Source organism: Halichoerus grypus, chromosome 3, assembly GCF_964656455.1.
Source record: "Halichoerus grypus chromosome 3, mHalGry1.hap1.1, whole genome shotgun sequence".
In the NCBI taxonomy this organism is placed as follows: domain Eukaryota; kingdom Metazoa; phylum Chordata; class Mammalia; order Carnivora; family Phocidae; genus Halichoerus; species Halichoerus grypus.
In genome coordinates, this window is record NC_135714.1 from 75,863,656 (window position 1) to 75,885,738 (window position 22,083).

Genomic DNA, 22,083 nt, shown 5'->3' on the forward strand with positions numbered 1-22,083 from the left:
TATTCCATTGTATATATGGACCACATCTTCTTTATCCATTCATCTGTTGAAGGGCATCTCGGCTCTTGCCACAGTTTGGCTATTGCGGACATTGCTGCTATGAACACTGGGGTGCATATGGCCCTTCTTTTCACTACATCTGTGTCTTTGGAATAAATACCCAGTAGTGCAATTGCTGGGTCATAGGGTAGCTCTATTTTTAAATTTTTGAGGAACCTCCACACTGTTTTCCAAAGTGGCTGTACCAACTTGCATTCTCACCAACAGTGTAAGAGGGTTCCCCTTTCTCCACAACCTCTCCAACATTTGTTATTTCTTTCCCTGTCCATTTTTGCCATTCTAACTGGTGTAAGGTGGTATCTCAGTGTGGTTTTGATTTGGATTTCCCTGATGGCTAATGATGATGAACCTTTTTTCATGTGTCTGTTAGCCATTTGTATGTCTTCTTCAGAGAAGTGTCTGTTCATCTCTTCTGCCCACTTTTTGACTTGATTATTTGTTTTTTGGGTGTTGAGTTTGAGAAGTTCTTTATAGATCTTGGATACCAGTCCTTTATCTGTAGTGTCATTTGCAAATATCTTCTCCCATTCTGTGGGTTGCCTCTTTGTTTTGTTGACTGTTTCCTTTGCTGTGCAGAAGCTTTTTATCTTGATGAAGTCCCAAAAGTTCAGTTTTGTTTTGTTTCACTAGCTTTTGGAGATGTATCTTGAAAGAAGTTGCTGTGGGCGCGATGTCAAAGAGGTTACTGCCTATGTTCTCCTCTAGGATTTTGATGGATTCCTGTCTCACATTGAGGTCTTTCATCCACTTTGAGTTTATCTTTGTGAATGGTGTTAGAGAATGGTCGAGTTTCATTCTTCTGCATGTGGCTGTCCAATTTTCCCAGCACCATTTATTGAAGAGACTGTCTTTTTTCCATTGCATGTTTTTTCCTGCTTTGTCAAAGATTATTTGACCATAGAGTTGAGGGTCCATATCTGGGTTCTCTCTTCTGTTCCATTGGTCTGTATGTCTGTTTTTGTGCCAGTACCATGCTGTCTTGGTGATCACAGCTTTGTAATATGGCTTGAAATCAGGCAACGTGATGCCCCCAGCTTTGTTTTTCTTTTTCAACATCTCCTTGGTGATTCGGGGTCTTTTCTGATTCCATACAAATTTTAGGATTGTTTGTTCCAGCACTTTGAAAAATGTCATTGGAATTTTGATCAGGATGGCACTGAAGGTATAGATTGCTCTGGGTAGCAGAGACATTTTAACAATGTTTATTCTTCCGATCCATGAGCATGGAATATTTTTCCATCTTTTTGTATCTTCTTCAATTTCTTTCATGAGTGTTTTGTAGTTCCTAGAGTATAGATCCTTTACCTCTTTGGTTAGGTTTATTCCAAGGTATCTTATGGTTTTTGGTGCTATTGTAAATGGAATCGTTTCTCTAATTTCTCTTTCTACAGTTGCATTGTTAGTGTATAAGAAAGCAACTGATTTCTGTGCATTGATTTTTGTATCCTGCTACATTACTGAATTGCTGGATGAGTTCTAGTAATTTGGGGGTGGAGTCTTTTGGGTTTTCCACATAAAGTATCATGTCGTCTGCGAAAAAGAGAGTTTGACTTCTTCTTTGCCAATTTGAATACCTTTTATTTCTTTCTGTTGTCTGATTGCTGTTGCTAGGACTTCTAGTACTATGTTGAACAACAGTGGTGAGAGTGGGCACCCTTGACGTGCTCCTGATCTTAAGGGAAAGTCTCTCAGCTTTTCCCCATTGAGGATGATATTTGCTGTGGGTTTTTCATAGATGGATTTTATGAGCTTGAGGAATGTTCCCTCTATTCCTATACTCTGGAGAGTTTTAATCAGGAAAGGATGTTGTATTTTGTCAAATGCTTTTTCTGCATCAATTGAGAGGACCATATGGTTCTTCTCCCTCCTCTTATTAATGTGTTTTATCACATTGATTGATTTGCGAATGTTGAACCACCCTTGCATCCCAGGGATCAATCCCACTTGGTCATGGTGGATGATCCTTTTAATGTATTGTTGGATCCTATTAGCTAGGATTTTGTTGAGGATTTTGGAATCCAACACATATGCATTCTTTAGTGTATTATGAGAACCTACATTTAATTGTATTATATATTTTGGTAAGGGTTTTCATGTTGTATAATTTAAATTTGTTAAGGTTACATGCCCTAGAGAAAGCTTTCAAGCCTTTTAAACTAAATAATAAGTAAAACAACAGCTGAGCTGCTCTGGAAGAAAGTCGGGGAGGATCTCCATAGATGGACTCCCACCACAACTGGTTCTTAGAACCACAGTTTGAAAACCACTTCCCTGGGACATTTAGAAATCAGTTTAATCCATACAGATCTACCGTCTTTCTTAGCTTGTGGAATAATATTACATTCAGGCAATGTGGGCAGAGTATTTTTATTTACAGACTTGTTCTAAAATTAAATGGCAATCATTTTCTATTTTTTTCTTACTGTTAATGTTGAAACAGCTTTCAAGAGTACGCTCTGTTCATTCATGTATTTATCACTTTTAACAGATATTTATCACATGCCTATAGTGTGGAATGTATTATTCAAACCCTTTTATGTGATTACCCAAGAAAGAATTTAGAGCCTAGTAATGAATATTGGCATTATTATACAAAAAGCTATCCTCTAAGGTGAGAGACAACGAAAGGCCCCCAAAGTGGTAAAAATAGGACCTGTGGAATCTTAGAAAGAGTGTACCATGCGGTGGTACACACTCAGATCCCGATTTCTCAGCTGTGGTGCTCTTTCCCAGGAAGGCACACAGCTGAGCCTCTGTCCAGGAACTGCCCTGCGCAGCAGGGAGCTGTTCCACTCCCTTCCTAGAGTTGTATGCACCCAGTGACCCATCATTGCAGAATAGTCTGAGTCCCTTGCCTCTGATGGGGATAACTCCAGAGTTATTTTACTCCTCCCCAGGGACTGGCCCCAGGCATCACCTGAGCCCTTGCTATATTTCCAGCACTGTTTCACCTCTCCCTTCCCAGCCCCTCTTCTTTCACTCCCTTGCAGGTGCTTTTCTTAGGAGGACTTCAGGTAACCCTGCTGCACACAAGCAAATCCCCATTTCAGAGCTATTTTCTGGGAAACCTGACCCAAAACAGAGAAAACACATTAGAAGAATTTGCATGAAACTGATAGCATATTAATGGGAACTTGAAAATTAACAGGTTTAAGATAGGTAAAGCTATGGAAAAGAGGATATTTCAGGTGGTGGGAGCACTCTAGCTGCCGTATCTATTGGAATAAATTATGTGGACAATGACAACAATTGATTAATTTACCAGAGTGCATAAAATACATGGAGAGAATAGTCAACTGGAAAGAGATTGAGGAATTTATTTTGTATGTAAATAAAAAGCCCTAAAGAATTTTTGAGCAAGGATATGACAAAATGAGAGCTGAGTTTTAGAAAAAAAATATATGCTTATATCTTTTAGTTTAACTAAAAAAAAAAAAACCTAAGAAAAATACTACACTCAAAATATGTGAGTACATATAAACACTGACATTTTCTATGTATTCTACATGAGTAAGCCAATCAAGATTTGATAGATCCTTAAATCAAATACTTCAGCATTGGCTTAATTGATCAATTTCTGCTAAATCCTTTATGGTGATTATTTTCAATACTATATGTAGCAAAATAGAATATATCAACATTTATGTCAGTATCTCAAATCATTTAGTACCAATACATTTTCTTGTATCGATACCTGTCCTATCTAAAAGAGATCTTAATACATCTTGGTATCTAAAGAAGTATTCTTTGAAATGGCAAAAATATTGAAATTACTCTAATTCTTATATTCATTCAACAAATATTTACTGAGTGCTACCATACGCTGTACTGTGAGATCACAGAATAAGGAAGGAAAATAGAAATATCAAAAATAATTACAAGTCTGATTAGTTCTACAAAAGGGAAACACCAATTATTCTGGAAATATGTGACTGGAGGACATCCTTAGCTATAAGAATGACTGATAGGTGGAAACATTTAAGATGAGTAGTTATTAGCCGGGAAAAGAAAGGGAAGAGTATTCCAGGAATGGGGAAGGAACAATGTTTCATGCAAGGGCAACAGAATATTCTCAGGCTTGGAGGAAAGAGTGCTTGGCGCATGTAGGCATCTGAAATAAAACTGGGGTGGCTAGAAGAGAGGTAGAATAGGGACTTGGTTCCTCATTAGCTAAAATAAGGTAGACAGGGAAAGATCATGAAAAGTTTTGTAAACCATATTCAAGTTCCTGAACTTTATTTAAGGGGCAAGCTTAAGCTACTGAGATATTTTAAATGTGGGGGCGGGGTGGTGGTGACAAAATTGGATTACTCAGTGGCTGCCAAGTGGAGAATTCATTCTGCAGCTGCCATTGGACCAAGACAGACTGGATGAGAAAATGAGACTTAACAGTCTGGTGCTCCAACTCAAAGGAAACCAGGGCAATGGTGTTGGTGGTAGGGATGGATAGAAATAGATGTCTTTGAGAGATGTTTAGGTGATTAAAATAAGATTTGGTGATTTAACATAAATGTGCAGGGGAGAAGAGAGGGTTCTAGGCTTCTGACTTGGACAAAAGTAACCCTAATAAGTTAGGGCTCTTGTTGTTGTTGTTATTTAATTTGTATACTTAGAGGAATGAAAACATATTACTTTGCTTTTGGTGTAAAGCACCATGTACCGTTTAGAATTTATGAACCTCGGGCGCCTGGGTGGCTCAGTTGGTTAAGCGACTGCCTTTGGCTCAGGTCATGATCCTGGAGTCCCTGGATCGAGTCCCGCATCGGGCTCCCTGCTCGGCGGGGAGTCTGCTTCTCCCTCTGACCCTCCCCCCTCTCATGTGCTCTCTCTCTCTCTCTCTCATTCTCTCTGTCTCAAATAAATAAATAAAATCTTAAAAAAAAAAAAAAGAATTTATGAACCTGAAGGAGAGAAAGATAATTTAGGAAAACATAATCTGACTTACCAGTAGCAGTACTGACTTGGAATACAATATAGTGTTTTTACAATAATGTGTGCAAATAAATTTTTTTGCTACTAGAGCTTTTAAAATGCTGTCTATGCCCTTAGAATAGGGACTCTTGTAGACATGTCAATGTATACTCCAGCTTCGGGGCATTTGAATCATGAAGTGGGTAAAATGGTATAAAATTTAACTTATTTCAGTTCAACATACATTTTTGAGCAATCCACTATGAGATATATATATATATATATATATATATATATATATATATATATATACACACACACACACACACACATACACACGCACATATATATATAATGTTGGGCACACAGTTTATATAGTCTAGAGGAAGAAGTATGAAGCACGGGATGGAGATTTCAGTTCAGGTTCCTCAAATAACTTGTCACCTGGACCTCAGTTTCTTTTTCTCTAAGATACAGATAGCATAATCAAAATACTAACAATACCCTATTGACTTCTCGGTTCGCTGCAAGTATCTATTATGAATGAATATTTTAATGCATAGGTATATAGGCAAATGCACATATGCATATATGTATGCATATATATACACACATAAATGTTATATGGCAACTTCAAATTTTCCTAAACATTTCGCACAAATGAAGTTGTTTTTTGTGTGTGTGTGTGTGGTTTTCTTCATCTTATAATGTAGTATTTATCTACCATTATATTTCTTTTCCGGGTAGAAATGTAATATTTCCTCTGTCAGGGATTTTTCTCTCTGAAATTAACTTATGAAACATGAGGGCACCACGGTACACCACTGAGTCTGGCATCTTTCAGTGTGATCTCTGCCTTTTTGGGCTCATATTTATTTAACAGGGTGTTCTTGGTTACCAAGCATGTCTGCAAGTTGCAAGGAACCTAGAAATATGTATAAGGAAATTAGACCAGTGTCATAAATATTTGATCTTCCATATGATCCTCCAAAAGTATCTCTAAGTTACTGTGCAGTTCAAGCATAGGGAAAAGTCCTTTAGCCTCATAACAGAGAGAAATAAATTCTTAGTAAATATTTTCTCTTCTTTTTTTTTTCCCCACTTATCCTATCTATAGGGGAACAACAAACTTCTGTCTTTTGAGAAACTGATTATCCAGTGATAAATTATTCCCAACCTTTGATTCTCCTCATTTTATTTTTCTGCCTTTCTCCATTCTATATTTGATACCCACTGGTATTCCTATATAAATTAGGTAGGATGAAATCAAGACCAATTTTACTTGGTATTTTAAAGAAGGTTTACTCTGGCAGCAATTTTTACTGTCAATTTAAAGGACGTTTAGAAATTACTTGTATGTGTTATTCATACTATCAATGTCCCATTAGCTTGTTTTGTTTAGAATCTGCTGCATCACCAAGAGATAAAAAATGCAACTGTGCATGTACAAAGATAATGACTGTTCATTACCACCTGGCCAGCACATATTTTTATCAAGGCTCAGTTTGCAAAGTTGATCTGAGGATAAATGAAAAAAGAAAAAAAATAAAAATAAAAAGCTCAAAAGCATGGGAATAGTCTTAGGCAATCAAAAATCAGAGAGGTTAAGTTGGGGGCAGATAACAAGGGGCTTCAGATAAAGGGTTTATTTACTTGAAATTCCAACCGCTCAAGCATCCCTTATATCTTCACAAGGGAAGATCTTACTGATTACACATGCTAATAGCTCATTAAGAATATAACACAAAGAAGACAAATTACAGAGTCAAAAAGGTGAACAAGGTAAGTGGAGGCCACAGTTAACTAAGTGCAGGTCCCCTGATTTACTTTTTTTTTTTTTTTTTTTTTTGTACCTTGTATACAGTGTAAATAGACTAAGTTGCTCAGTACCAGATACAAGCTATGGATAGGCCATATGAGTAGTGACTGGGAATAATAATATAGTGCCAGGCAATCTAGTGCTCAAAAGTTTAAAAATTTCAGGAGTATAGCATTTTTGCAATGTAGCAATCATATTGATATATAATATCTTTGTTCTTTTCCCTAGAAATAAAGTACTGAGACAGAAACTTAAACTCTGATGTAATTAGGAGATATTATTGGGATAGATGTATGAATGAGGACAAGAAAATCTCTAATAGAAGATTTTGGTATACCGAGAATTTTACTTAGGTTTAGAAATACAAGCTATATTTGTGAGTCAAACTCCTACAGTATTTGCTATTTAGAGATATTAATGATAATAAGATCCACTGTACTTACTCCAGTCTTCAAATTCTAGAGTGATAATTGGATTCTTTGAGATGTTAATACTGAATGAACATATAGGATCAAATTGACGTGCAATAATAGGTTCATTTGCCCATATCAAGATACAGGAAATTAAGAGGCACAGAAGAGAGAGATTGTAGGGCATTCTACATGGTTCTCCGAATCCTTTCTTTCCACGTTGGACACGCACATTCTGTCTCCAAGGGAAGTTTTATCAGTTTGCCTCACACAACAGAGAGCATATACATTATGAAATGTCTCCATTTTTACTCTAAAAAGTGTAAAGCTTCAGGACATCTTCCAGGGAGCTATAAACCATTAATCTACAGATTCTGAGTTTATTTACAACAATAAGTCTTCAGGGGAGGACATCCTGCTAAGGGCTTTTATAGATAAGGACTCTTCTTCCTATTAAATATTACTAGTCTCTACCTGGAGTTCTAGTTGACAAGGACATTAAACTTACTTACCTCCTTTCTTTTTTTCTTCTCCTGGCCCGCACCCCCTCCTCCCACAGCACACATAACAGTAAAAGAAGTGAGTGGATCTGAGACCAGCTGCTTTAACACTTTTTGTCCCCAAATACTAATCAATGAAATGTAACTGAGTCAAAATTTGCAAAAACATTTCCCAAAACTACGTAAATATTCAAGCATATAATGAAATTTTGCAACCCTAATAAACTAGTTGAAAAAGACCAGGAGTATGTCTATAATTTCTGACAAAACTAGAAAGTCTTTGAAATTAAAGAATGAAATAATCATGTAGATAATGGTGATGGTGATGATGATGATGATGATAGTAATTAAGCTCTCACCACTTTTAAAGCACTCTTCTATATTCTTTATGGGTATGGTATTATAAGACACATAATAGTCTTCTGGGGTAGGCACTATTATTTTGCTATTTAATAGATGTAGAAATTGGGGTACAGAGAAATTCAGTGACTTAGCCAGGTTTACCAGCTAGTGGATTCTGACATCATTTATCAAATTCAGGTAGTCTGACTCCAAAATCCATGCTTTTGACTGCTAACTCATGTATGAGAAGAACATAGACATATCAAATTCAACATATTTTATTAATAAAACCAGATAATAAAAGAGAAGCTGGCTTATTAAGAAATAATCGTGGAGGATCAGTTTTGTTGATTATTGTTATTGCAAAAATGAAATAAATATTGAAATTAATGATTAAGCAATGGTTTTATTGAATATCTGTTATGAACATAGAGTCATATGATGGGCTACCAAACACAGATGAAGTAGAAGATATAGCAAACAGCATAAAACCTGCCAAAAAAGCCTAAAAGTTGAATTAGAGGATATGGCAAAATGAGATATAGTTGGGTATCAACATCATAGAGGTGATAATTGAAGCAATTTACAAATGGAGATAACTTTTCCAAATAAGTGTGATTATCAGGCTGAAATTCTAAGTTAAAATGCTTTAGTATAGAAGTGATTTGGAATATGATTTTAATTTGTAAAATCCTAAATAAGGTGAAGACTGATCAACTAAACTGAGAAAGGAGTGGTAAACAAGAGAGAGAGAGAAGTATGACCTACATTGCCATCTGTTGGGAAATGAACATCTGTCATGTTGAATGAAAGATGAAGTTTGGAAATTCCCAATGAATCTCAACAGCCAGCATTACTATTTAAGAGCAAAAACAGATTTCAAGCCTAATTTAGCTTTTTAATTTTTTTTTTAATTTGGAAAAGATTTTTAAAGAAGAAGGAAAAAATAAATCTCCAATAAGTTAGAAACCATGGCTTTTAAGATTCCCAGATATAATTTCAAATCAAATTAGAATAGAATTGTGCTAGAGAAAGAATATTTTCAAAACTTGTCTCCAGAGTAGATTTTATGCTCTCCAGAAGCATCTTGTTTTCTGACTAATGGAACTATGCATTTCACAAGATATGGCGGCAAAAATCCTAGCCTGCAATTTAGCCTCAGCTCTACCATGGTGTCATTTTAGTAGTCATTTGACTCTTTGAGTATAAATTCCCTTGTTTGTAAAGTGGATGAGATTGGATTAAGTTATTCTCAAGGTCAACTTTCAATTGCTCTCCTATTTATTATGTGTACAATAGCCTGTTAATAATTACATGCTTGATATCATATTTATTTTGTTGATGGAAATAGTATTCCTAGAACTTCTTTTTCTCCTTCTCTCCCACTTCTCATTATTATTGTTATTGTTGTTATTGTTATTTTACTTCTTCTGAAATCTTACATTGATATCTTTACTTTAGGGTGGAGTCAGTGGGTTGACTGGAGAACTAGAATTTGGAGAGAATGGAGGAAATCCCAATGTCCACTTTGAAATTCTTGGAACCAACTATGGAGAAGAGCTTGGCCGAGGTGTTCGCAAGGTAAGACCAGACACATTGATACGTGTTTTTTCCTAAAGGAGCTATAGTTTTGTTTGATTTTTCTCCATGTTATATGATCACAGTATGCATTAAAGCCCATATTGTATTTTGAAAGAGAATGGGGAGGGGAGAATTAGGCATTTAAATGACCTTAAGTACTTCTCAGAAGTATTAAGCAATAAATTCTATTTATGCCTTAGAATAATTTAAAGGAAAAAAGTGATCTAGGGAACTAGCATCATCTTCCATTCATTATAATAATAATTTGTATAAAGTAGTGAATTTAACATTTATACAATGCATAACTGCTTGGTTTTTAACTTGTAACAGGCCCAAAATCAGAATAAGAGCTTTGATACATTTCATATAGAAAGAGGAAAAGTCTACTCTAAACTGTGACATTAACAGGAGTTCAAATTCTATGTGTCATGTAATAGGTAGAAAATGGTTTGCAGGAAATGAGCTCTTATTCTATACTACAAATCACATGTAAGAATATGAGTGCCGATAAAGGATATTTTATGAACTACTGGTTCACTAACTTTCTCAAAGAGAAAATAAAAACCCCTGCAGAAATGAATTTTCTATAGTTTGGATTTGTCGTGTTTATGTATTTTTGGTAGGAAAAAACCTAAGATAATTGAGTGTACATCCAGAGCTCACAGCTGTTAATTTCTAACTGTATAAAGGTGGCTGCATTGAGAATAAGAGGTTCTTCAGTAGGTGTTTCTCTCCAGTGCTGAGAGTAGGATGCAGAGAAACTTAGATATGACAAAGTTAGGAGTTATTCTAATCCACAGTAAAAACTTCCTGGTAAATTTATGCTAGAGAGGAGTGGAAACTACCCTAATGTTTTTTTAATTATTGTTTTATAGCGAAACAAAGGAGACATATAAAAACTCTATAAAACACAAGCATAGTTCAGTGAATTATTTTAAAGCAAACAACCACTACTACAGCCAAGAAATATAACATATCAAGCATCTTAATCACCCCCACATACTTCTCCCTGATACATCGCTGGCCTCCTTTCTCAGTAGCATAACCATTAGTCTGAATTTTATGGTATTCATTTCTTTACATTTTAAGTATAATTTTATCACTGTGTGTATCCTTAAATAACATAATTGAGTTTTGCCAAAATTTCAGTTTATGAATGGACTCAGTATTTCATATATTCTTTTTTCTTGCTTCTTATGTTCAACATTCTGTTTGTGTTATTTGTTCTTGTCCTTACATGTAGTTGTAGTTTATTTCCATATATTACTGTATTGTTTTTACCAAATGAATGTGTGACAATCCATTGTGGTCTGTTTCCATTTTTAGACCATTATAAGCAAAGCTGTTATGAACATTCTTGGACATATCTTAAATATATACTCTTGAACTTGTGAATATATATCTGTGGGTTTGGTATCCAGGAATAGAATTAATTAATATAAGAAAGCATATTTTGAAACTTTACCCTATGACCTCAAACCCATTTTTGTAGAGATTTACTAATTTTCATACCACCAACAGTGTAACGAGTTCTCATTGCCCTGTGTTCTCACCAAATTTTGGTTTCATTAGACTTACATTCTTATTAAGTTATTGGGTATATAATGATATATCTTCATGGTCTCAATTTTCATTTCCCTGATTATAAAAACGTTCTGTATATTTTCTTGTACTTTTTGACACTTCAGACTTCTTTTGGAATTAATTGCCCACTCAAGTCCTTTGGACATATTCTTTTGGGTTGTCTTTTTTTTTTTTTTATAATTGATTCTAGGAGTTACAAATATATATATATGTTATATATACATATAAATTTTTATTTAAATTGCATTTAGTTTCACAGACTCTTAACTATAGTCAACAAACTGAGGGTTACTGGAGGAGAGATGGGCAGGAGGGGTTTGTTTACAGTAAAATACTGGTTTCAGGAGTAGAATTTACTGATTCATCACTTACATATAACACCCAGTGCTCATCACAAGTGCCCTCCTTAATACCCATCACCCATTTAGCCCATGACCCCCACCTTGCCTCCAGCAATCCTCAGTTTGTTCTCTGTAGTTAAGACCCTGTTTTATAGTTTGCCTATCTCTTTTCCCCCATGTTCATCCATTTCATTTCTTAAATTCCACATATGAATGAAATCATATGGTATTTGTCATTCTCTGACTGACTTATTTTGCTTAGCATAATACTCTCTAGCTCCATCCATGTCACTGCAAATGGCAAGATTTCATTCTTTTTTATGGCTGAGTAATATTCCATTGCATATATACACCACATCTTCTTTATCCAGTCATCAGTCGATGTATATTTGGGCTCTTTCCATAATTTGGCTATTGTAGACAATGCTGCTATAAACATCATGGTGCATCTGCCCCTTCAAATTAGTATTTTTGTATCCTTTGGGTAAATACCTAGTAGTATAATTGTTGGATTATAGGATAGTTCTATTTTTAACTTCTTGAGGAATCTCCATACTGTGTTCCAGAGTGGCTGTACCAGTTTTCATTCCCACCAATAGTGTGGGAGGGTTTCCCTTTCTCCACATCCTCGCCAGCACCTGTTGTTTCTTGTGTTGTTGATTTTAGCCATTCTCACAGTTGTGAGGTGATATCTCATTGTAGTTTTTATTTGTATTTCCCTGATGATAAGATGTTGAACATCTTTTCGTGTGTGTTAGCCATTTGTATGTGTTCTTTGGGAAAATGTCCACTCATGTCTTCTGCCTATGTATTAATTGGATTATTCATTTTTGGGGTGTTGAGTTTTAGAAGTTCTTTGTATATTTTGGATACTAACCCTCTATCAGATATATCATTTGCAAATATCTTCTCCCATTTCATAGGTTGCCTTTTTGTTTTCTTGATTGTTTCCTTCACTGTGCAGGAGATTTTTACTTTGATGAAGTCCCAATAGTTTATTTTTGCTTTTGTTTCCCTTGCCTCAGGAGATATAACTAGAAAGAAGTTGCTACAGCCGATGTCAAAGAGGTTACTGCCTGTGTTCTCCTCTCAGATTTTAATGGTTTCAGGTCTCACATTTAACTCTTTAATCCATTTTGAATTTATTTTTATGTATGGTGTAAGAAAGTGATCCAGTTTCGTTCTTTCGCATGTTGCTGTCCAGTTTTTCTAACATCATTTGTTGAAGAGACTGTCTTTTTCCCATTGGATATTGTTTCTGGCATTGTTGAAGATTAATTGAGCAATAGTTGTGGGTTACATTTCTGAGTTTTCTTTTCTGTTTCATTGATCTATATGTCTGTTTTGTGCCAATACCATACTGTTTTGATCACTCCAGCTTTATAACTTGAAGTCTGGAATTGTGATGCATCCAGCTTTGCTTTTCTTTTTCAAGACTGCGTTGACTGTTCATGGTCTTTTGTGATTCCATGCAAATTTTAGGATTGTTTGTTCTAGCTCTGTGAAAAATGCTGTTGTTGGTATTTTGATAGGAATTGCATTAAATGTGTAGATTGCTTTGGGTGGTATAGACATTTTAACAATATTTATTCTTCCAATCCATGAGCATGGAATGTTTTTCCATTTCTTTGTGTCATCTTCAATTTCTTTCATCGGTGTTTTATAGTTTTCAGAGTACAGGTCTTTCACCTTTTTGGTTAGGTTTATTCCTGGGTATCTTACTATTTTTGGTGCAGTTGTAAATGGGATTGATTCCTGAATTTCTCTTTCTGCTGCTTCATTATTGGTGTATAGAAATGCAACAGATTTCTGTACATTGATTTTTTTATCCTGAGACTTCACTGAATTCACGTATCAGTTCTAGCAGTTTTTTTGGTGGAATCCTTTGGGTTTCTATATAGAGTATCATGTCATCTGCAAATAGAGTTTTACTTCTTCTTGCTGATTTGGTTGACTTTTATTTATTTTTGTTGTCTGATTGCTATGGCTAGGGCTTCCAGTACTATGCTAAGTAACAGTGGTGAGAGTGCACATGCTTGTCTTATTCCTGACCATAAAGGAAAAGCTCTCAGGTTTAGTATTAGCTGTGGATTTTCCATATATTCCTTTACTATGTTGAGGTATGTTCCCTCTAAATGTACTTTATTGAGAGTTTTTATCATGAATAAATGTCATACTTTGTCAAATGCTTTTTCTGCATTGAAATGATCATACAGTTTTATCCTTTCTCTTATTGATTTGATGTATCACATGGATTTTGATACTAAGGTTATATTGCCCTCATAAAATGGGGTGGAGAGGGTTTTCTCTTTTTCTATTCTTTATGAGTTATACAAAATTAGAAGAATTTCTTCTCTGAGAGTTTGGTCAGTCAACCTAAATGGGCCTAGAATTTTCTTTTGGGATTTTTTTTTAACAACAAATTCTGCTTTCCATGATAAATAAAAAAAAAAAAAGTCATGTTTTCTAATTCTCGTCAACTCAAGAAGTTTTATTGTTATGATCTTTTTATTTTTTATATGTATTGGCATAAAATTGTTAATATCTTTTAAAATATCTGAAACATTTCAATATCTGAACTTATTTTCATTTTTGAATATTTTTCTTGGTAATTAATACTTTAAAAATTATTATTATAAAGACTTCTTTTTTTTTTTAAAGATTTATTTATTTATTTATTTGACAGAGAGAGACACAGTGAGAGAGGGAACATAAGCAAGGGGAGTGGGAGAGGGAGAAGCAGGCTTCCCACAGAGCAGGGAGCCCAGTGAGGGGCTCGATCCCAGGACCCTGGAATCATGACCTGATCCGAAGGCAGACTGAGCCACCTAGGTGCCCTAAGACTTCTACTTCTAATAATGCTTTCTTCCCTAAAAAAAATATCTTGTCTGTTATTAATAGAGCTAAACCAACTTTCTTTCAATTACTATTTGGATGGCATTTATTTTTAATATCCTTTTACTTTCAACTTTTCTACATCCTTTTGTTCTGCACGTAATTCTTATTAAAAGTATATAATTAATTATTTGACACTAATTTGGCTTTCATTCCTAAAAACTAAAGCATTTCATGTATTTTATGAAATGTATTTACTAATACTTTTACATTTAAGTCTACTATTTTGTACATTCTACCTTTTTGCAAATTCTATTTGTCTTGCCTATTCTAGGTACCTTTATTCTGTTCTCTTACCTTCTTTTGGATAGTGTGTGTGTGTGTGTGTGTGTGTATACTTTCATATTTACTTACATATATATATATTTACTTTCCTCTTTTCTCCTCTACTAATTTACAAATTATGTATTCTGTTTCTACTTATTTAATAGTTCTGCTAGAATTTACAACATAATTTATCAACATGTAATCAATATCTTTGTCCTCCTTTCAGATAACAAGCATACGTAGAACATTTTCATTCCATTTAGTCAATGTATCTAAGTCTCAAATTGTAGATTATTTGTGTCATGTTTTTAAATGTTATCTTTTTTATTCCATTACCAATACTATTTTGTGCAAGAATATTTATTTGCACCTATCCATATATTTTCCACTTTCTTTGCTCTACTCTCCTTCCTGTATCTGTATCTCTAATTTCTTTTCTTCTGCCTGAGGTATAACTCTTAAAATTTCCTTTTTTGGTGGTTTTCTTGTGGTCAAATTTCCGAGTTTTTGTTTATCTGAAAATGTCTTTATTTCATCTTCTGTAAGTGTACTTCCCCTAGACACAGAAAATTAAATTACTAGTTTTCATTTTTCAGTATATTGACAATATCGTTGCACTAGGTCTAGCTTCAGTGTTGTCAAAACTGTTGGGGAAAAGTCTTCCTTCAATCATATATATTTAGTAATAAGAACTAGCTACATTTATCTAGAGTCAGATGAAAACAAAATATATAACATAATTAACATAGATTCATAAAGTAATTTTAGTATAATTATAACTGAAGATTCAGAAAATGAAAATACTCATGGTTTTATAGCAAAAAGTAATGTATCTTTCTTTGGAGTTTTTGTTAATTACTTGTCAAATATGGGAAAACCTTTTCTAGCCTTATTAAAATTGTGAAATCAGGATTGGTATATAACATTCCTTATTTTGAAAAAAGAAAAAAAAGACTTCTGTACATATTAAGGTATATATAGAGAAATGATTTCATTTGCAGATAGGGCTTATACAAATACAAATAAAAGCTCTTCATGCAGGCGTTACTTAGTTCCCTTATGTTTTTTCCTTCCACTCTAATCCCAATAATTACCACCAAGTTTAGGTGTAATCATTTTGTACCAGGTTTCTTCTTTCTTCCAGTATCTTTTTTTAAAAGATTTTATTTATTTATTTTGAGAGAAAGCACAAGTGGGGGCAGGCAGAGGGAGAAGCAGACTCCCTGATGAACAGGAAGCCCGATGAGATGTATGACATGCGGGGCTCAATCCCACCAGGATCTCAGGATCATGACCTAAGCTGAAGGTAGATGCCTAACTGAATGAGCCACCCAGGTTCCCCTCTTCCAATATCTTTTGTATAAACTATCTTATGTAGTGCTATGATTAATTTTCCTAAAGCCTATCCCCTGTTTTACAAAAATATTTATCCCAATTTAATAATTAGGTATGTATGCACAAGGATGATAATTACAATATTCCTATTATAATAGCAGCTAAGAAGAAAGAGTTTATTTCAAGAAGTAGGGGGGTGGTCAGCAATGTAGCAGAAAAGCAGTAGTATAAAGGCTAAAGAAAGTATTGAAATTAGGAACTCAGGGTTCATTAGTAACTAAGAAGAGGCAATAAGGCAAAAGGGTTAGAAAGGCTACTAATGTCAGGCTATTCAAATTTTTGTGTTACTTAAAACCACGTGACCTCAGGGGTGTCATGACTCATAAATGAGTTAGTGATGTGACACATCCAGAACTTGCCTGGTACCTCAAAAAATGTTGCAGTTAATTGTCATTTATGAAGGAAATGTCAATGGAATTGTAATGCCGTATGTTGAAAAACCAACAAATCAGAAAGTAAAAAGGAAGGTTGCAAGTAAAAGAAGTAAACACAAGCATAAATATTGTATTAACCCACCATTTGGCTATAAGAGTGGCCATTAAATGGCTTCATGAAATTGAGGGGGCAAACTTTCAGAATGTAAGAAACTTGAGTATGTTCAAATGCTCAGATTGAGCCAGTAGAGAAGAAGAGAAAGAAGATAAAGGAAAGAAAGGTGGTTATTGATAGAGGTCTGGGAGAAAAAGAGGGGATTGGATCCATTTGGATGGAGTGCTTAATCTTAGGCATGGAGAACATCGTTTTCCAGAATCATGGAGGGAGGGAGTAAGGAAAGAATGGTGTAAATGCAAGCAAGTCTTCATGGGTGGTATCAAAAAGTTAAGGCTATTATTAAGAAATATATTAACTTTTCTTGGAAAAGTGGGAGATGAGATCATATGCTAAGAGGGAAAATGTAGCAGAAAATATTAGAGATAATGAGGTTGGAAGTTTAAAGGTGAATACATTTTGAAATAGCTGCTGCAGCAAACAGAGGAGAGGGCTAGTTAGGAAATATGGAAGAATTGCCAGGTGGTGTTGTTGGCTCTTGGCTCTTCAAATTTCATTGCATCATTAATCTACATGGTTACATATTTTTGTCCAACAGCATTTGGTGGACAGAATGCATTTGAATTAATGTAAGATTGAGATTTCATCAAATCGCTTTTGTTTTGTTTGTTGTTTTTGATAGCAGTAAAATGAGGCGGTGAGAGGATATTTATTGACAGGGTAATGGCTGAAGTGGCAAATCACGAAATCTCACTTGGACATGTATGGTAATGAAAACAGGAGGAATCTCAACAATAGACAGAAAGTGTGGCTTGAGAGAACAGAGCCCTCAGTAAGTCTGAAGAGCCTATTTTTGATTTGCATTAAATGAAAGACCTTCAGAGCCAGGAAGTTGTGTTTGAGGAGAGAGACGTCTAAGTTCATGATTCAAAAGGTTGGATGGGTTCCAGATGCTCAAAAAGTCATGGTATGAGGGTGACAGAAGTGGGCTTCATTTAGCCTTCCAAGATCAATATAGTTCCAAGATCAATGTAGTTGCTTTACCCTGCTCTGAATTCAAACTCCATATAATGTGTCATCTATTCCATTGACATTGAATCATATACTTCAAATTATGTCTACTTTATTCTTAAGTAACATTAGAGCACTCCTGTAATTATGTCTTTCTTTACTCTAACTCCCAAATTGGATGGAAATATTCCAGTGCACTGGCATTATATAGATTTTATGTGAAAGGGACCATAATGTTTATAGTACCTTTTACATTGTTGTTAAAAAAAAAAATTATGTATTATTTTAATTTTTTATTTGTTGTTATAACACAAATGCTTTTTTACCAAACTACAATTTCAAATAATTACTGAATTTATAAAACTCCAAATCTACCTCTTACATAATTTTGAGAGTACTGTGAATAAGTTTGTGGATTGCTAGCTCCATTTATAAATGAGACAGTTCTTTCATATGGACATTAACACATATACAATGCCTTCAGAGATACTATCAAGAGAAAACCTTACCATGCAAATAATTACAGTACAGATTCACTTAGCTGTGTCTAAAATTAAGGTTCTAGTCCCAGTATCTCCATGTATCAGAAAGAGTGAATGGCTTTCCAATTGATGACCTGTCAAGTTGTCAGTGTTTATTCTGCTGCTGGTGGTTAAGTGTGCACAATGCCTGAAGCCTATCACCTCAAGCAGGGGCACTGTCAGCGCTCATAAACTAGCAGGATTGTGTCTGTTTGGATTTGAATGTGAGATCGACCAAGTCCCAAATGTTGGACAAGTTGCAGCTCTCTTGGCTTTGTAAGAGTGGAGGTTTCATTTTTCTGAATTTGGGGAGAATGTGAAAAGGATTATCTAATTTTCACTGATGTTGATCAAAACAAAGAGCTCTTCTGCTTTGATATTTTTTATATGTTCTTTTACTTTGATGTAAGGTGGTGTTTCATTCAGTAGATGGTACATTCAAGGTGTTAGACTCTGTACCCTTAAAGGTAAACTTAGGTAAACCTCAAAGCCAAATTTTTAAATCATCAAGATTTTCTATATTCTTAAACTTTCTCCACAAATACGTTTGTTCTTTTTTCTGTTCATCAAAATACAATATTTCCAAGAAGAAAAATAATTTAATAACATCATATCCAATCTCCTTAAACTAAACTTATTAGAATACATAAAAAAGTAAAGATTAAATTAAATATTTAATGTAAAGGATTAATCTGTGTTTTTTTTTCCTTAGAAGAGAAATTCTCCAAAATAGGTTTTTTGTTTGTTTCTTTGTTTGTTTTGCTTATGTATCTGAAGTGTTCTTTGTTTTGCTTGGTTTTGCCAATGCTGCTCACTTTTTATTGCGAAGAAGGAGTTCCAGCATTAAAATTTAATACTCTAGACCTAATGTCTATGAACTTTATCACAAACAGGAAAATAAGGCCAGGAAAAAAAATAGATTGAAACTGGTTTCACAACCAATCTTAATTGCATAATAATGCTTAGTATCTTCATAAAATTGTTTTCTCATGTAAGCTGATGAAATAAAATGGTACAGCAGAGATATTTTAGCTCCTAGGTATAATTGTTTCTCAGATAGGTTTAGAATCTTTACTCAGGTTATCCAACATTAAATTCACAAATATAAAACCTATAGTTTTGCATTCTTGGGAAAACCTAATGTACTGTTTTTGAAAAGGGTATTATTTTTGTCTTTTTGTCATTGGTCCATTTTTAATAAACTAAAATATTTTACTGCCTTGTACTTAGAAGAGGAAAGAATAATTTTACCTTCGAACAGCCAAGGATTAAATATTGTACGGGTGTTCTTCAACAATAATTTGTATTCTGGTTCTGCATTATCTAAAACAGCATTTATCTTTTCTTGCTTTATGTTTACTTATAGCACTTTTTGCTCACTGAAATTATATCCATACACATAAGTATATACACAATCTTCATATATGTGTATATAGAATATATATATACACACACATAAATGTAATGCATTTACTTCTTTACAGTAAGTTTTTCCCATTAAAATGTAATTCAGTGAGACAAGAATGTCTATTTCTTGCTCTATCCTTTAATGAGTGCATATAGTAGATGCTCATTAAGTATTTAATGAATGAACTAATGAATACATGTGCATACTAACATGATAATCTGTAAGATTCTTTTCTGCATCTATAAACATAACAGCCATATTTTTATTCTAATGAAAAATAATAAGTATATGCACATAAATTAATTGTTGACTTGCCACATTAGAAAATGAATGTGTGATTATACCCTTTCCATCACTGTATCCTCAATGCCTAGCAGAGTTGGCCACTTGGCCACCAAAAATATAATCAATTATTTTAAGGGTTAAGTAAGATTATATATAATTTATTTTCAGAAATTCATAGAGAATAGGGAAATACTAGATTGATTATTCCAAGCAAATAGTTAGATTAATTTTTTCTGAGCAAAAGGGAAAGACCCACAAAAGTGTAAACTCATTAGGAATTATTAGTATTTGTGAGTCAAGATTTTCTAACAACTAGGCTGTTTTGGTATGTTGTAATGTGGAAAAGTGCATAGCCTTGGCTGTCAGACCTGGGCTGAAATTCTGACTGTGTGATTTTTGGGGCCACTAAACCTAGCCAGTCTCAATATCTTTGTCTATAAAATGTGAATAATAATATCTATCTCTTAAGAAGGTGGTAAGGAGGGCGCCTGGGTGGCTCAGTTGGTTAAGCGACTGCCTTCGGCTCAGGTCATGATCCTGGAGTCCCGGGATCGAGTCCCGCATCGGGCTCCCTGCTCGGCAGGGAGTCTGCTTCTCCCTCAGACCCTCCCCCCTCTCATGTGCTCTCTTTCTCATTCTCTGTCTCTCAAATAAATAAATAAAATCTTTAAAAAAAAAAAAAGAAGGTGGTAAGGATTATGTGAAATTATTTTGTAGGTTACATATTGAGGAATAATTAAAATCATGTCAATTTGCAAGTGGGCAGTAATCTATGTGATTCATTTTTAAAGCCAATAGAAGAAATACAGTCTAGTTACTATTCTGACAAGAAATTGCCATGTGAGGTGGGGAAAGTAATTTCATTTTAGGTGTGATTGACAGAGCATTATACATGACAATCACAGTGATAGCATGAAACATTAAACTTTTTGTTTCATTTAATATCCTTTCTGAATCTAAAATTCTACAAGTCTGTTAATCAAGACTTGGGAGCATATACAGTTTGATGGGAAGCTAATAGCGGAGAATCTGGTAGCTAACATAGCCTGCTATCCCAGTCTTTATAATTAAGCCCATTATTGGAAAATCTGCCATCCGTATTTACTGTCATATTTCTAACAATGTATTTATATCTTGGAAGTTTTATGTAATGGAGAGAATCTAGAAAATTCTGTGAATTGACAATATGTTGTGAATATAACAGCTTTTTTTCTCCCACCTTCCTTTATATATAATATACAATCATGATAAATTTAGTTCCATCAGCTTTATTTTGATGTGTCTTCAAGAAAATATTTTGCACCATAAAGTAATGTGATCTTCAACCTAGTACCTTATAAAATTTCCAATGTGTTAAAGTCTCAAAATTATTGACCTCAGCAGTTTCCTGAAGGGTAGGAGAATTCTGCACTCTTGAAAAATAAATACTGTGGACTAGATCGTTTAGCCTGACATTTCTGGAGGAGTTAGCTGTTGCCTGGGTTGAGAGGACTTCTGACGGAGTCTTGCTTCAGGCCAGCAACATTTACTGCCTGTTGGAGAGAACAGGAGCTATCTTTTCTGGTGGACAAGATGATGCTGACTTTTCCAGCATGGGGCAAAGATTCCTGATAGGGTACAATTCCAGTCTCAAGTTTTGGTGGAAATAAAATCAAGAACTTTTATGGAAGGACTACAAAATCTGGATTGTTTGGTTGATATGGATTATTTTTCTACTTTTGAGGAAAGGACTTATTTTGAGGAAAGTAGCTGCTATTGGCATGCAGACTCATAGGAAATGTTTAGATATGTATGTGCTCGTAAAGAGACTCAGAATCTATGGTTCATCTCTAGTCCACATCCTGAGTTAAAAGTTCAAGACCATTCCTGACAGAGAGGAGGCAAGGTTCAGTTTCCTTCCTACTCTACGGGACAGTACCCATAGTGAGACACACTGGAATCTGCCTTACCCACCCATACATGCACATATGCACATATATACACACGTGCGTGTGTGCACGCATGCACACACACACACACACACAATCAAACTCTAATCCAGCTCAAATTCAAATACACAATGTGGTTATCCACTGAACAACCTCAATTCTACTTTCAGCCATAAATGGTGATTAATATCCAAGACCCACTACCCAAACAATAATCATTAATGCAATCTAAATGAGGAATACACAGAATTGAGAAACATTTGTTCATATATGTACTCTTTTTCCAGGGTCTCATTGCTGTGATTAAACTTTAAGTGGCAGATATCAAAGAATTAT

The 22,083-nt window shown here is 34.6% G+C and overlaps 1 protein-coding gene across 2 annotated transcripts in view; it reads left to right on the plus strand.

The window, feature by feature from the left end:
- GRID2 (glutamate ionotropic receptor delta type subunit 2) overlaps positions 1-22,083 on the plus strand; it is a 1,423,646-nt gene that overhangs the window by 895,051 nt on the left and 506,512 nt on the right. For both annotated transcript variants that reach the window (XM_078068970.1, XM_078068969.1), the window contains exon 8: positions 9,504-9,623. In XM_078068970.1, the coding sequence (XP_077925096.1) occupies positions 9,504-9,623 (120 nt within the window). The remainder of the gene's footprint in view (positions 1-9,503; positions 9,624-22,083) is intronic.